Source organism: Cantharellus anzutake, assembly GCF_015039405.1.
Source record: "Cantharellus anzutake strain C23 chromosome Unknown EI90scaffold_12, whole genome shotgun sequence".
In the NCBI taxonomy this organism is placed as follows: Eukaryota; Fungi; Basidiomycota; class Agaricomycetes; order Cantharellales; family Hydnaceae; genus Cantharellus; species Cantharellus anzutake.
This window is the reverse complement of record NW_024066962.1, coordinates 1,447,780-1,464,489: the sequence shown is the minus strand read 5'-3', so window position 1 is coordinate 1,464,489 and position 16,710 is coordinate 1,447,780. Positions and strand designations below refer to the sequence as shown.

Sequence of the window (16,710 nt, the reverse complement as noted above, 5' to 3'; positions counted from 1 at the left end):
ACTCGTCGCCTGCTGCAATGTGAACCAGGTGGTAAGCATGCCAGAGGTCAAGTCTGGTATAGATGGTGGCATGGCTAGGTGCATCAAGGAGGTCTGAGATGCAGGGTAGTGGATAGCGATCTTTCTTGGTGATCTTATTCAGCCCTTGGAAGTTGACACAGAGATGGAGGGATCCATCCTTCTTGCAGATGAAGAGGACCAGTGCCACATGAGCGGAAGTAGCAGGATGAATGAACCCAGAGGCTAGGTGCTCATCTAAGAATGCCTGGAGAGTGTCAGGGGATGACTCCCGAGTCCCCATGACCCTCCCCTATGGTCCACAGCCTCTGGTGTAACCAGCCCTATCCAGGGCACAACCTACTGTGGGTAAGGAGATGAGAAGGAAGCTAACTTCTCATCTTCCCACAGTGGCCACCATATCAGGAAAACTTCCGGGGATACCCGGATGTCACATGAAGGCAGGATCTGGGGCCGGAGCATGTGGCACAGGAAGTACATGCGGGAAGTGTAGCGGATCCGGATCCGGGTCCGGGTCCGGGCTAGTCAGGGTGTGTGCCCTGACAGAGAGCCCTGAGTTCTGAAGTAGAGAGGGAATACATAGTTCCCAAGGGTGGTGAAGTGCCTTCCTCAAGGTCAATCTTCAGGTTGTGCTCACAGTGCAGTGCTAGCATTGAGGCTTTGCTCTTGCTGAACACATCTGTGAACTCATGGTACTCCTTCGGAACGGCCAAAAGGTCAATGGAATTGGTGTGGGAGGAGGCAGCCCTTAAGTGGCTGTCCTGGGAAGGGATGGTCAGGCTGAAGGATACTGATCCTTCAAGTCGACAAGCCTTCATGAATGTGGAATGGCTGACAAACTCAATGGATGGTACCAGAGGAATGGGAGCCTGGGGCACTGGTGCTAACAGAACATCAGATGGTTGGATGTCAGACAACAGTGGTGGTGCCAGAGATGACGGGGGAGAGCTCAGAGTAACTATCTTGGTTAGTTCAGGAGTTCAGAACATAATACTGCTTGAGACCCAATCAATCAACGGATTGTAGCGGGTAAGCCAGTTGTGTCCTAGGACTAGTGAACATGATCCATCCAGTGATGTGACAAAGAAAGTTGTGGGGGTGATGTTTCCAGAAGCGAAGCGGAGGGGGATATCAACGGTGTAGGCAGGCACAGCCGGTACCATGCAAATGAGCCGCGATTCTACCACCCATGTCAAGCACCCCACTTCCAAAACACATCTACCATTGTTTCAGATACCCCTTCCACGTTTCCCATATTTTTTTCGATTTTTTTCAAGCCATTCCTGACCACGGACCACCATCAGTTTCCAAATTGGGCAACTGTTACCCGCATATTCTGCCGCTTCCTCCATATCTCCATCAATTCTCCACCGATCCGGACGAATTTGGTATCGTTGGAAAGCCCTTGTCAACACAAGTCGAACGATGTTACGAGTGACGCATTTGGTTCAGCGGTTGTTCCGATCGCCATGTTTCTTTATTTCCTTAACAACATCAATATTGCTTTGATATTACTTTTTTCTTACTTGTTCCTTGTGGATCTGTTGCCATCCTAAACCTGTCGGATCATTCGGATTTCCACACATACTTTTTTCATATTTATAACTGCCTCTTTCCTGTACTTACAAAGAGGACTCCCCCAACAGAGAGGTGCTCCCAACAAGAACATGAAGTTTTAGCAGACATTACCAGCACCCAGAGCGGCAAATACGAAGCCAAAGAGGCTCAAGACATAGTGCAGGGACAGAGTTCCCATCAGTTTGATTATTAGTGAGATTTACGAGTTTATCATTTTTTATCACATCACACCCGGACCATTTCTCCTCCCCCCTCCTCATCATCCGAACCTCCCCTGAGCACTCCCAACTCTGTGGCCCCCTCTCTTTCTCGTTAGGGTGGTAGATCCCTTGCCCCCTTACAACAGCATGGGTTATAATAGAATTGGTGCTACCATCAAAGAGGCATAGTTGTAAAGGTTTTATCTGATATGTCTTCAAGGTGACGAATTTGTCATCAATGAAGCAGTCTGAAGACCCAGAATCTACGAGTGCAGGAATGTTCTCATAGGTGCGAAAGAGTTTATTGTTCATCCTATTTTCAGACAGGGGTGTGGGAATTGGAGGTAAGAGAAGAGAAGTGGAATGATCTATGGAGGTAGTCAGAGGTGGAGGGGGAGGAGAAAGTGACTCAACAACACTACCTACAATGGGTAGAACATTAACCGAAGGGTCAACATTGACAGGAGGAAGTAGACCATTAGAAAGTGTCAGGGCACGCTGCCGCCGCCGCCGCCGCCGCCGCTGCCACCTCCTTTTCCTTCTGTCTCATCCTCTCATTCTCTCTTCTTTCCTTCTTCTCTTTTTCTATCTTTATACAGACGACCTCTCTTTCTTTCCTACCCTTGTAGCACGGATGCGTCTGACGCTGAGCACCCCGTAGGGGCACCGCAACGCCGGACGCGCCACGCACTCCTACTTGTACTTCCCCTCCAACACTCAGGATCGACCGCGGAGCCACCCACGGTAACCCGGCTTCGTCCGAGGGTGACGTGGCACCTCCACGTGACCCATTCACACATGTATATAAACTAAGCCGAAGCAGGACCGAAGAAGTAACCTTCTTCTCATTTCCTGCTTCAGGCAAGTACCCTAGTTTAGTCTGGCTTCCCACCCTAATAACAATACATTTCCCACTTCAGCCTAAGAAGCCACACAGGGACGTAAGCCCGAGTGAGGGCTGCCCACTATACGGTCCCACCGCCCCGCCGCCGTCTGGGCCGCCAGCGCCGAGCGCTACGCCACCACCTCTGCCTTCCTCGAGCCATCCCTGACAGAAAGAGAAAAAGAAATGGGAATGTGGAGGGAGGACAAGTTGGAAATGGAAGATGCATTTAGGCATACTTCTTTGAGTGCACAGAGGGATGAATCACAACCCCCAGTCCATGTGGAGTCCATGGGGGTGCAGACTAATTTTTTGCTTCTGCAGAAGCAGAACCTTGGTCTTGGCCGAGCAAGCCTTAGATGTGTGGGAAAAAGACTTAGGGCAGTCCTTGACCATGTGGCCAGACTGTCTGCAGAACATGCAAAGTTTCTCATTGAGACGATGCTTATGCTCTTGTGGCATGAGCTTGCCATTGTCTCCGAGTTTTTGATGAGAGGTCCGGCTTAGCGGAGCTAGCCTCGGACTTCTTGTTGTCCTTCGGAGGCTTGCTACCAGAAGCGGGATTGAAAGAGGAGGAGGGAACAGTGTCGGAGTGGGAAGCATTAGTGGTCTTGTCAAAGACATTGGAGGTGGAAGGTTTCACATGACAAGTTACTTTGGTTTTACACTCCCAATAGTGTGTGTCGAAGGTCTGTGATAAGGTGCAAAGTTCCGAAAGGGTGGATGGTTTCCCTACCCTAGCAATGTCATCTTTGATGCATTCCAGCAATCCATTATAGAAGAAATGGTGGAGCATGGCTTCTCCGTAACTGTGAAGCTGTGATGTGTGTCGATTGAACTCGACAATGTACTTGTTAATATGGTGACCGTTGTAGGAGAGATAACAGTCACCCTATGAAAACTCATTATGGAAATATGCCAGATAAATCACAAAAACCCCATACGACAAGTAGATATGAGAAAATAGAAGAACCTAAATTTTAATGAATTTTAACGAATTTTAATGAATTTTTACAAATTATTATGACTACATACAATAAATTGGAAGAAAGAAAATTAGTAAAAATACTTCAAGCTTAGCACCAACAAGACAGAGTGCTCGGGGGAATTTATAGCAAATATTAAACAAAGAACTAGGTTAATCGGGCAAGATTTGACTATAAAACCAACCAGAGAACCTCCACAGAAACTACCTTCCCACGCCTGCACATGTAGCCGAGGATGGAAGTACCATGGAACAAGGATTCCTTAGGAACCAATGCAAAATTCAAAGTCGTGTTTATAATAGAAAATGTAGATGTCTCCCAAACGGACTCAATGAAAGTAATTACAGGGAAAACTACCCATAAACGATGGAGATATGACCAAAACTCTCGGAAAACGAGGACAACGTTTAAAAGGCAAGTGCAAAGAACAAGCAGTAACGACCGAGACGAGCTTGATAGCCCATTAGAAAGGAAGGGATCTAATCTTAATTCACCCAAATTTTCATAATAAAAGGTTCACGCATCAATGAGATATTCAATAATGGGATGAGCGACATCAAAGTCATGGCTCAGGGAAAAGACGACATTCACGTAGGATCCATATTTAAAACACACAACGAAATTTACACGGAAATTATGATAAATAGGAAACTATAGTTATTCAAAGTTTCAGCCCAAACGGTCCAGCCATTGTGAAGTTACACCAACGATGGGAATATAGAAATCCGCATCATGCTTAAAGACACATGAGGGTGGCGATGCGAAGGGAACCGGCTGTCAGAACCGAGATCTGTGCTCCAGCAGATCGCAAAGACCAATTTCTGTCCAAATAAGGAAGACCCCAGTCAAAACAAAGCATGGAAAGTACAAAAACACCTTAGAACATGAGGGGAAAATCTGAAATAAATCATGGGAGCCCATATTGAGGATACAAACACCTGCACATACAATAAACTCCGAACAATTAAACAGAAATGGCGTCTGCATACAAACAAGTACAGGAACAACACACATGATTACCGAATGTGCATGCGAACTTTTGCTAACTTGACAAATACCGAGAGATAGAGTACAACTTTGGTACCATTGAACAGGTGGGAATAAATGAAAATTTATGATATCAAAAACGTGAAAAACCATTCAGAAATGAATGAGATACAAGGACATGAAGTTGGAAACCTGAAAACACGCGGGAAGACAGCTTCTAGAGGTCCAGAGCCCCAAATAAAATACATAAAAATATGATATCTTTGAGGACGACCTACTATAACAATGAACAATACATATGAAGGACTAGGATGCAATAATACAAAGGGGAATCAGGGGAGATGGACAAAATCCATGAAAACCACTAAACTATGACAGACCATGGCGGGAATTTTAGGGAATGAAATACTAATGAAGTGGAGAGCTATAACACATTCGTTTGAACAATTCTTGACTACTAGCAACTTTTTCTTTCAGTTCTAAACCTGAATAATTCACTCATTTATCATTTCAAGTCTCATTTCAACTAAATGTTACTGGATAAAAATAGAATAAATCAGCTGAAGGTCTCAGCGCAGCCATACGCATAGTAATGCGAAGTTTGAATTCAGAATGACTGAGTCATAGCGAACTTAATGGTAAATATGAGGAATTTGAAATAGAAAACTGCGACAAATGCAGCACAGTCAAGTTCTAATTAAACCATTAAAATAGCTTAGGCGAGGAAGGACAATAAGGATTCTAGGTGCAGTCTGACCGCAGTAGAGCTGCAGTTCAGCACAGCTGAGCGCAGTAGAACTATAGCATGAAAAATTCATTTTTATTCAGTTTGAGGAAAATACACTGTAAATAAATCCTGTAAATACGAGGTAGAGCATGAAAAAGGAGGGCAACCCAAGGAGTATAAAAGGGAGACCCTTTCTGCAACTTTTCGCCCCCCTGAGAGAAGTAAGAAAATAGAGTATTATTTTTCTCAAGCATTTCTGGTTGTCACTCCAGTGCAAAAAAGTGATATACAGTTAAGATTGCCACTGTAGTAAAAGGCAGCAATTAGGGAGAGGAATATTAAGTAAATATTTCAACAGGAGAGCTGGTTAACACTCCAGATTTCAAAGTGTAAACACAAAACAGTTATTTTGCTACTGTTAAAACAAGCAATCAAAAATAAGACAAGGTCAAGGGACACCCCAGAGATCTAAACCCATTAACTGAGTAGAATCTTTGAAAATTCACCAAGTAAAAGATTTAATTCAAGTTAAAATCCAAATTAAACAATCCTACACAGAATTACACCCAGACAAATTGAGAAATTACAATAGAGGAACAGCTCCACAGGGCTTTGTTTATCTGTAAGTCAATTCTCAAAAACTCTTAGACTAACCCATAAAATAGAATTAGCCAAAACACTTGGATTGGTACTATAATTACAACAAATAGTACTAGTACACTTCCCCATCCTAACTAAAGAACCAGGGAACAGCTTGGTGGTGGTCTTGTTTGAACCTCCCAACTGACCTTCCTTCGTTCTCTCCTTCACTGTCCTTCATGTCTAAGGTCATAAGTTGGACTCTCTTGGCCTTGGGCCGTTGGCTTAGCAGTGCCTTGAGTGGAAGGGTCTACTACATCCCATAGGTCCTCCGCCTGTAAGATGAGCTCCATCCTCATTGCCCAAGTCTGATAGTTTTTTCCGTCATTGCCTAAATGCTTGATGGGGTACCAAGTGGTGAATTCGGACATCACGGAAGGATGTTGGATGAAGTTGTCACATCTCAGTTCCGACCGTATAGGAGGTAGTAGTTGTATCGTGCTGGGGTACAGATATAGGTCTCAACGAGATGTTTTCACAAGGAAAGGATCATACCTTGGTTTTACCGTGTACTGTGAACTAAAGGAAGAACCAGAAAACAAAAGAATTTCCGGCTATAAGCGTAGGGCTTTGGATTGTCTACAAACGTCGTGGTCAAGATAGCAAGCAAGGAAGAAAGCACTGTGCGCACGGACTCAGTTTCGTAGTGGAGAACCGAGGGGGAGCCCAAAAAACCCGCAGCGCAACCAGGCCTTCATGTGACGAGGCGTTAACAGCGATAATTGACCGGCAAAAAGAAAGCAGATCAGTCAATTAAGAAATAAGAAATAATTGGTGGGGGGGCGGTTACTGTCTCGCATCAATACTGAACTAATCAAGACAAGCGTTGTTAGCCACGATCAGAAAGGACGCCAACACTCTCAACACAATGCGAGCGTTCAAGAGCGTCAGTCGACATATGAGTTGACCCTCAAAAAAAACAAAGTCATCGGAAAAATGTCAAAACATCGTCGATCGAAACGTGCAAGGTATTCTATCTGAAACACTCGCCCGAGAACTCACTCACTCTGTTAGGAATTCAACGGTTACTTCGGGCGCTTTGGAATGGCTTTGGCCACTATAACCTTAAGTTGGAGTGGCCACAGCTCTATATTTTTTATTCGACCATATGGTGCTTTGACCTTAGCCTTACAAGGAATATAAATTCATCTTTCGTTCGCACACCAAACGCCTCCCCTCAATTCACTCCATCGCAAAAACTGAGTCGGCGGTTATAGTATTTTTTTTTTTGGGTGCACTCTCCTCGGGACTTGCCAATAATCATGAAAGCCGCAGGGGAGCAAATGAATTTTTCGTTTGCGCGCGCGCTTACGGGAATTGCCATCATTGGAACTTAATTCAATTTTGATTTTTCTGTCTTCCCCGAGAACATGGATATTGCACATTTGAACCAAGAACGTACTTTGCCTATAATTAAGTTATGGATAGAGAAAGGTGTCTTAAGCAGGGTCCGTTTCTTTTCCTCGCCCCCCTCCTCTTCCAGAATGCATCGATTATGGGTCTGTGACTTACTTGGGCTGATTGTTTTGACTAGGAGGAAGTAAAGATGATCGTAAAACGTCGTGAAAAGTTCGAGGCAGCTCTTTTGGGAACCATACAACGCAAAACGGACTATCTCAAGTACGTAGAATATGAGATGACCCTGAATGAGTTGATACAGAAACGTATCAAGCGACAAAGTGCGTTTATATTTACCAAGTACTCGTCTTGTTGGGGCCACGGTTTTTCTTACGATGCGACTATGTATCATCATCCTCCCCCCTCCTCTTTTTTGTTTAGACATTGAAATCAAATTAGACTCCCAACAAAGAGAAGGAAGTATACCTTATAGAGTTTATAAAATCTTTGAACGTGGTATACGGAAGTTCCAGAGTGATCTTGGGATCTGGGTGCAGTACATTCAGGCTGCTAAGAGGTTCCGTGCAGACACGAGGGTAACATCGATATGTGCAAGGTTAGTCAATGTTCCTTCTTGCAACTATGCGTGCCCCTCGTTGGCCTGATAATCATTAACGTATTTTTCTTTTTCTTTTTTTTGCCACAGAGCTATGCAACTACATCCTACATCCCCCGCTTTATTCATCCTTTCATCTTCTGAAGAAGTCAGCAGAGGATCATATTCAGCTGCACGTACGCTTCTCCAACGTGGTCTCCGTTTGAATCCAGAAAGTACGGAACTCTGGACGGAATACGTCAAGATGGAAATGAACCATACCGAAGTTCTTCGAGAGGTCCATGAGGAGCGAGAGCAGGAGGAGGAGGAGGGGGAGGAAGCAGCAGCACCTGAAAGTGCTGAATCGGTTAAAGTTATCCTTGATGGTGGGATTGTAAAGACGGTTATGGATCAAGCCATGAAAGGTGCAGCCCAAGTTAAATATAATGTCTTTTTTTTTCTGTTTTCTAATACAACGCTCTATTCCCAAACGATGACGTTCCAACCCGACATGAACATTTTTGACAGATGTCAAGAATCTGTCGATCTTTCACAACCTTCAAGCTCTCATCACATCACATCCAACACCCCTTCGTCCCCCACTTCTCAAAACGCTCTATGATCAACTTATCGATCGACACCCTTCATCTCCCGAAGCGCTCGTCTTGTACGCGTCTCGTCACTTGGACACCATCGACTCGAATACGCCTGAATTCGTGGATGGCCTTCGAAATGCGAATGAAGAACTTCTTAGTGGGGCAAAGAAGTTAAACGAGGAAGCATGTGAAACGGGGAATTATTCTCGAGGGCGCGAAATGATGGATGCGTATGCGAGATGGGTTGAGAATCGAGTGGCGAATTTAAAGATAGATGATTTGGTGAGTGATCATTCCTTTCCTTGTCCCCCCCCCCAAGTCCTAACTACGACCTTTCTAATTCCGGATGTTGGATACGCACAACCCCTTCGCGTGTCTACCTACAATCATCGCCATTCATTTTCATTTTCATTTTTTTCTTTTCCGAACAACCTTAGAAACGATACATCATCCTCTCGTTGGTATCTCTAGTCTCTCAAGTCTCTCCGGCCGTCCGAACTTCTACTCTCCTCCGAACGACGCTCCAATTATCCCTCCACCCGGTTCTCTTCACTCCTTCATCCCCGACATTCAAAAAGTACGCTTCAAAAGTCTTGAAGCGTGCTCGGGAGTATACTCGTTCATCAAAGGGGCTTCCACTCCTTCATCGACACACCAACAGCAACGAGAACGAGGAAGACGACAGGGAAGAGGGAATTACTTCTAAGAGAGCGGAGGTAAATGAGGCATGGACACATCCTGGCTTATGGCTCGTTCGGTTACAGATTGAGAAAGCTGTTCTCGATGCTTTCCCGTCCGGTTCCGTTGTGGATGTTGAACAAGTGAGGAACGCTTGGAAGGAGGGAAGGAACGTTGTTCGAGCGAGCAAGGTGAAAGATGAGAGAGTTGAGAGGGAGGATGCTGTTAAAGTTTGGATGTGGGGTATTTCGAATCTGGAGTTTGGAGAAGATGAAGATCCGTTTGAGGTGGAGTTTCTCTCACTTTGCTTAGATGATGACTGATTATCTCCTTTTCTTTACGTCTTCCGTCAAACGCCTGCATACATACATACTAGGAACTCTTACGAGAATCGAAATCATACTCGCTAACGGTAGTCCATACCTCCCTTTTGCTTCATTATATCCAACGACGCCACCCACGTCTAACGCCCTCCGAACGAATGGCAGATTTACGACACCTTACGACAAAACAATTTCCCTCATCTACTTTCTATCCCTCTGCATTCACCTTTGAAGCGTCGCTCGCCGACGTATCCTCTTCTTCCTCGACATCACGACGAGACGCAAGCACAAACTCGAATTCGAATTCAACGATCGCTATCACTACGACACCTACGAAGAACCCCCACCTCGAACTTAAACCTATCCTGGAACTCATCTTTGAGCGGTGGAGGATCATCAAAGGGCAGGAAAGACGAGCGAGTAAAGTATGGGCGGAATGGCTTTTGAGAAAAGGGAAATTGGGGGAGGAAGCGACCAAGGTTATTAGGACGTTGTGTGCTGGATTTGGGAGGAGGAGCGTTGAGAGGGAGGTTATGGAGAAGTGGTGGTGTGAAATTTTGGATCGGGTGGTAAAGGGGGAGGGGGAGGGGGAGAGCGGGGATGAGGATGGGGAGGACGAGGGAAGTGAGGATGGGGAGGGCGTTGAGGGTATTGAGGTGGAGGATGAGGGTGTGAATAGGGAAGGGGAAGGGGGTGATGGTGAGGATGGACGAGAAAGGAAGAGAAGAAAGCGAGTGGAAGAAGAAGTCATTTGGTTGTAGGACGGGTCGTTGGATCTTTCAAATTGGAGGTTCGTTTTGCATGGAGGTGTGAACCTGGTGGTTGAATGGATCGTGATGGGATCCATAGATAGATACCCATCTAGCTTTTGGGGGCTGGCCGTGAGGTGTGCATGTGGCGCAAGTGGAGGGGGGGGGAACGGGAAAAAGTATATACAGATCACCTCAATGACTTAGTTATTGGCATACACGTGTAAGAAGGGCTTTGATTCTGGCACGCACATGGGGCTCGCGCGCGTGCGCGAGGTGAATAACTTGAATGGATTCAAACTTCCGGCGCAGCTAGTATATCACTGACATGCATGTGCAATCGTAATATGCAGTAATATCTACGCTTACCCGGATCGTGGGAAGCTACAGTACTACCTGGGAGAGGACGAATTGACATCGTATTGATCCCTCTGTCCGGTCAGGCAAGCAAAATTAAGTGCGGATGATCTATATATATATACTACAGCAGTTATGCATGTATCCACTGAAATGACTTGTTATGTATGACCGCCGGATCCGCGGAGGTAACTTGCTACTACTACGACCCAGCGGCGGCGGGGCCGGGGACGGGTCGATTTGCACGCAGTACATGGAATACTGCATGATACCATGATATTATATTGCCTGTTGTATATATCTCATGCAATGTGTATCTTGTGGTCATGTCATTCGTGCGCGGCGAGTGGCGGGTAGATATATATTTGTACATATATGCATGCCAAAGAAAAACACACACACATGCACACTTCTTCATCAATGAGCATGGATCAGCGCAAGTACTGTACATAATTTTGACCCTTTGCATGGGCGGTACGTTTCTGGACCTGGGAGGAATTAATGTCAGGAGGGGGTTAATGTTGGGTTACCTGCATAACTGTAAGAAGTTAGAACTAGGCGGGAATACTATGTACTTCAAGTTCGTTGGTACAGTACAGTTTCTTCGATTCGCGAAGCTCCAGCCCCTCCCCCCACCCAAGCGCGCGAAAAGTGCTCGAGCTGTTTTTGCGCGCGTGCGCAGCGCAGCGCATGGTACGCCTATAATAGTCCATATATATACATGCATGGATGGCCCAACCCATTGGTTAATATAATCCGAGAGTTTACATATGCCTCATGCATGGATACATATAATATAGCTATATCGACATCGAAATTCTTTTTTGATGATCCCAGGGATCGAATGCATTGATCAGTTTAAGCTTCCTCATGTATCGACGCGCGACGAGGCGAGCTATTGGGGTTCTGGGAAATATGTTGTTGGGGGTGAATCGAGCTAACTACCAAGAATTTAAGGGTCATGGCGCGCGTTCCCGTGTGGAACAACGTATGTATGTGAGTGTAGTTATCCGGACCAGGATTTATAATATTATTATCCTTCCGCCAGTAGTACTGCTTAGTACTGTATGGCAGGATGTACCGACCAACGGTCACCCAAGAAAAGCACGACAACTGATGATATGGAACCATCGATGATCTATGGAACCCCATTAGCAGCGACTAGCTGCTGCTGGTTGCATAAGATAGCTGACCCTTGCATGGTCAGAAGTTCCTACCGAGGCCAGGTACTGAACTTCTGTACCTTGTACCTTGATTCGAACGTTCCATCGCAAAAAGTGCAGTGCTGGGTTCAATACTTGACCCCTTCCAGTGGAATAGAATTATTGTGGAATCCGGTAACTGAATCCAAGGTGGCTAAATCTAAGGAGTCACAGACACCCTTCTGCTAGTATATGTACTAGTGCAGATCAAAAAAAGAAGCAGCTTAGGCCAGTGGCTCTTCAATTCAAGCCACCGGGCTGCTACATACTGTAGTACAGTAGTATCGTAAGATAGTATAAGCTTCAGCTTCGGGACTCCCGTTTACGTGTGACGCAACCACTTGACAAATGAGGGGAATGATTCGCCATTGGGCGCACGGGCGCGTTGATGCGTGCGTGTGCGCGCGCGCGCGCGCGAGATGGTCGATTCTATACAGTTGTTGTCTCCGCAGGAATAGGCATTGAGTTTTGATATTGTACCGCTATGCAGGGGACTCTTCATGCAAAGCCTCCATATGTATGAGGTAATCGTCGAGCCCCGTTGTGTGGCGGACACAATATGTCTGCATTCTATGGGGAAGCATTCACGGAACGTCGCGTCTTGGTTCGAGCATGCACCCTTAGCGCTGTGACTCATGGTGTACTAGCATCCAGCTCAGCCGCAGATCAGATGAAATATCGATATGATCGGCCGATCGTTCCGTCCGCCTAGCTAGCAGTTATCATTATGGCTGTTCATGTCAGTTACATATGTGTGTGTGTGTGTGTAACATGGCCAATTTACTTACATAAGCTCAAGCTGGGGGTGCCGAGTTCACGACGGCCGTCCCGGAGTCTTCGGCCGGAAGGATCTAAGCTGGATCCGATGTGTACGAATCCCGAAAGAGTCGGTTGCAATACATAATTGGGTTGTTCATGGCCGCGCTGTGCACGTGCGGTGGGATATTGGCATATACTTATTGAGTGATCGTGTGACGCCCCTAGGTGAGACAACGAATTGAGTGAAGCGTGGAACAGCAATCTGGCTGCATGTGCTAGTGATAAATTTGGGTGTCAAGTATGTGATGACTAGCCAGATATAGATGTGGATTCGTTATTGGGCGGGGACATACTGGGAATGGTCGGGGGATTTGGAGGATGTACGAGGTTCCCGAGAATGGTGCGAGAAGAAGTGATCGAGAGTGTGTTTGGCGGGGGGGGGGGGGGAGCCAAGCGAGGCGGACGGAAGGGAGTGTATGTACGTGAACAGTTATCAGGATGGACGGGAACGGAATTCATTATTCAATGAAATCCATTTTGGGGTCCTTTTTCTGGCATGTTCCATCAGATATTCAAATGGAACTTCATTTGAATTGCTCCTCCCTATTTGATATGAGAAAATGAATGGGTTATGTATGTATATGCTTCCGTGGCCTAAGCCTTGTTCGACGTGGGTGTGAACCATGTGGTACATACAACAACTCAAATGGGTTCGCGATCATGTTGAGTACTTTACTCCTGTGACACGTATCCGCACGTGATGATCGATGACGGCAGTCATCCCAAGTCAACCCAAAGGTTCATTTCGAACGCTTAGGCGGCTCCCGCATGGCCAGTTGCACCCGCGCCCTTGGTCCCGGTCTTTGGGTCTATCGTTGATCTGGAGACGTTAATTGACCGTGGAGTACATAATGATGCTTCCCCTCGTTGCTGGATACGCTCCTCCTAATTATAGCCAGTCACTTATGCATATGCTGTGCTGCTAGTTACATACAGCAAGGAGCTTGTGCTGTTACAGTTACACTTGGAAAGGGTGAAGAAGGATATGTAAATAGCTTGGCTCCTGTCCTTCGTCATAGAGCTGTGCGTGCATGTGTGTGTGTGTGTGTGTGTGTGCTACGTGTGTGTGTGTGCTGCGTGTTTTGTACCCACCTTGCCCTTGAGCGACCCAAACTCGATGATTCAAACCCTAACCAAGACCCGGGAAGATCTCTCCTTATCTTTAAGATAGAGAAGAGTCCAAGAATAGCGTCTAGCAGTAGTATATACAGCTGCGCGAGGTCACTCCATGCTGTAACTTTCCGAATGGAGCAATAAGTAAACCAACCACGCGGTGCAACTTTTTACACACCCTTATTGACATTCTCCCGGAATGTACCGAGATCAGCCTTCCCTCTTCCATCCATTCCGTCAACCCCTTCCTTTCTCTCTCTCTCTTCACCACCACCACCACCACCACCACCACCATCATCATCAATCCCGTTCCTCTGTCGTCGAATCTGTTCAAGGCGGTTTATCTGGTGTTGCGTGTTGTGCTAAGCAATTCTTAAACCTAAAAGAGTTCTTCCTCCACTCACGCAACTGCTACGCTCGCTCTTTGCCAAAACCCGCCTTGACAAAACTAATATCATCTCCCTCTCCTCCTCCCCCGCTCCGCTTGTTTTGCTTTCTTTATTCCTGGTGGTGGTCGCTTCTCTTAATCATTGTGCCAACGTTGGTTCTCTCTCTCGGCCTTCTCTCTCAATCACGAAACCGTCCGAAATACCAAACCAAACAAACTCCATTTTAAACTTTTCTCTCCTCCCCACCACTTTTGTTCTTGCACGCTCACATTGCGAACCGCAAGCGAACAACGTCCTGACGCTATTTTGTGTTGTTTGGTGTGTGCGTGTGTGTGTGGGGTCAGAGATTGGGAACGTCCCTGTCTATTAGTTAGATAGTGTTACGCCTTCTCTCTCTCTCTCTCCTTCGTTCTTCAGCCCCCTCCAACAGTCTCATCAAACACGTCGACGCGCAAAGGCTTCAAATCAAACAAACTCTGACGCAACCCCCCAAATTGCGTCTTTGTGATTTCAGTGATTCAGTAATTACCACCTGCAGTATTTTTTTTTTTTTTTTTTGAAATATTTCAACCCAACCCCAACCCTTACCCTACTGCTTTTTTTTTTTTTCAACCCTTAGCTACCTATCCTTCTGGCAGGGGGAGCCTTTTATATTTTCTTACCCCCCCCCAACTAGCTTTCTTTCAAAATGGACGGTGTTTCATTTATCCTCATGCCTGCTTCTGCTACCACTGCAACTGCCAGTCCTCCTGTTACTGCTGCCGTTGCCGCTGCTGCCAACCCTACTGCTGCTGCTTCTGCCGCTGCTGCTCATCTCTCATGGCGACCGGTGCGTTGTTTTAGTTCCTTATCTCTGCTGTTTGTTCCACAGCGCTCAACCTTTCCTAACATGATTGATTTCCATTTTCAATGGGCATGCGGCGTTTTGGCTTTCCGCTCGGTTGTTGGCTTTTTTTCTTTTTCCGCTCGCTCGCTCAATCACGCCATTGGGATCTCCACATGTCGATAAAACTAACCGAACGCCAAAACAAACCAAACGTTTTTTGGGGGACTTGCTATTCCGTTTTCTTGTCATACCCCGATGTGGTAATGTTGCTGTGACCTGTGTGTGTGTGTGACTCAACAACGGAATTCTTATGCGCTCCGGCGGTCAACAACCTCCTTTGATTTGATACTCATCCCCGCAACCGCGTATGATCTCCTTCCCCATCACTTTCTTCCCTTTTTGCACTCTTGCGGTTTGCCGTAATAACTTGAACCGAATGTCCGACCAATCGAAACAAAAAAACATCAACGCTCTCCCCGCATAACGACACACACTTACACACACTGCATACGCGCGAAACGAACCATTAGACACCTCGCGACTCGCCTCTTCTCTCGTTGTCAACATACGACTCGATTCATTCGAGAGCATCTTCTCCTTCATTTCGTCCATCTCCTAAACTCCGTACTGCAACGCCACCAGTGCTTCCTATGCTTCTACCTTTCCATTCACCTTCGTCTTCATCCCCTTCGCGTTCTCAACCGCAAACTCCAGCCTCGTTTCATTACCCTCATCATCAATATTACACCACTTCTCATCCTTCCACTCCTTCCTCTGCGACTTGCCCAGATTACCATCCCGCTACTCCGAGTAAACTAGCGAGCTCTTCATTGCTTTTAACGTCCATCTCGCCATCACCACCACCTCTACCACCACCTTCATCTACCGATACCCACTCGTATATTCACAATTACGCAACTCCCAATACCCCTGCTTCGAATCCTACTTCAACTACGAACAGTCCACGCTTCAATCATTCCTCACCTCGCTCATCTATCTTTCAATACCCGGCTTCCGTTCCGATGACGCCTTCTTCGTCGATGGGTCTTCCGAGTCCTACGTTTCCGCCGCGCAAGCTGTCCTCACTACAGCCGCCAGCGCCACCACCACCATCAGCGTCAGCGTCAGGAGGAGGATCAGTACCGATGACGCCGACGCATTTGTCACATGTTCATTCTCCTCGGACTTTATCCCCTATTGTTCCGCCTCGATCGCCTGCTCGTATGCCTTCTGTTGTAGCGGTTTCTGGTGGGGGAGTGATGACGACTCCGAGTAGTGCGGCTAGTTCTCGACGAAACTCGTGGCAAGTTTCTCTGAGACTTGCTTCTAGTCGGGCGGCTGGAGCTGGAAGGAGGAGGGGAAGCATTTTGTTTGGTGGGCGGGGGAGTTTTAGTAGGAGTGTCAGTAGGAGGAGTTTGAAGGGGAGTGTGGTGGGTTTGGATGTTGGGGAGGGAGAAGGGGACGCGGAAGGGGAAGGGAGAATGTGGTGATACCGTTTATTGAGAGTGTGCTTCAAGAAGGGGACGTGCTTGGGGAAGGATGTGAGTTGAATGGGGAGGTGATTAGGTGCGTGAGCGTTAGTGGGTGTGTAGGGGACGGTAGCGGTAGTCGTAATGGGAGCGGTGGCATGACGAGTCCGCCTAGAGGAGCAAAGTTTGAGGTAGTGAGGAAGTTGGGAACGGGTAGTTATGCCGTCGTGTTTCTCGT

The 16,710-nt window shown here is 46.7% G+C and overlaps 4 protein-coding genes across 4 annotated transcripts; 2 read left to right on the top strand and 2 right to left on the bottom strand.

The window, feature by feature from the left end:
* Positions 1-7,350: 7,350 nt before the first annotated feature.
* Positions 7,351-9,240, top strand: EI90DRAFT_286270 (U3 small nucleolar RNA-associated protein 6-domain-containing protein). Its single transcript, XM_039053813.1, has 5 exons — positions 7,351-7,466; positions 7,553-7,697; positions 7,816-7,972; positions 8,063-8,376; positions 8,480-9,240. Exons 1-5 carry the CDS (start codon positions 7,389-7,391, stop codon positions 9,016-9,018), a joined length of 1,233 nt encoding a protein of 410 aa, XP_038919043.1. The 5' UTR covers positions 7,351-7,388; the 3' UTR covers positions 9,019-9,240.
* A 359-nt stretch (positions 9,241-9,599) lies between these two features.
* EI90DRAFT_3047767 (uncharacterized protein) lies at positions 9,600-10,510 on the bottom strand. Its single transcript, XM_039059573.1, has one exon. It carries the CDS (start codon positions 10,393-10,395, stop codon positions 9,757-9,759), a length of 639 nt encoding a protein of 212 aa, XP_038919042.1. The 5' UTR covers positions 10,396-10,510; the 3' UTR covers positions 9,600-9,756.
* Positions 10,511-13,314: 2,804 nt separating this feature from the next.
* On the bottom strand, positions 13,315-14,745 carry EI90DRAFT_3287847 (uncharacterized protein). Its single transcript, XM_039067078.1, has 6 exons — positions 14,329-14,745; positions 14,193-14,292; positions 13,967-14,132; positions 13,768-13,912; positions 13,610-13,696; positions 13,315-13,495 (listed from the first exon to the last, which is right to left on the bottom strand). The coding sequence occupies exons 1-6, from the start codon at positions 14,397-14,399 to the stop codon at positions 13,429-13,431; spliced, it is 636 nt and encodes a 211-aa protein (XP_038919041.1). The 5' UTR covers positions 14,400-14,745; the 3' UTR covers positions 13,315-13,428.
* Positions 14,587-16,568, top strand: EI90DRAFT_286164 (uncharacterized protein). Its single transcript, XM_039053804.1, has 3 exons — positions 14,587-14,698; positions 14,797-15,006; positions 15,534-16,568. The coding sequence occupies exons 2-3, from the start codon at positions 14,866-14,868 to the stop codon at positions 16,491-16,493; spliced, it is 1,101 nt and encodes a 366-aa protein (XP_038919040.1). The 5' UTR covers positions 14,587-14,698; positions 14,797-14,865; the 3' UTR covers positions 16,494-16,568.
* Positions 16,569-16,710: the final 142 nt, after the last annotated feature.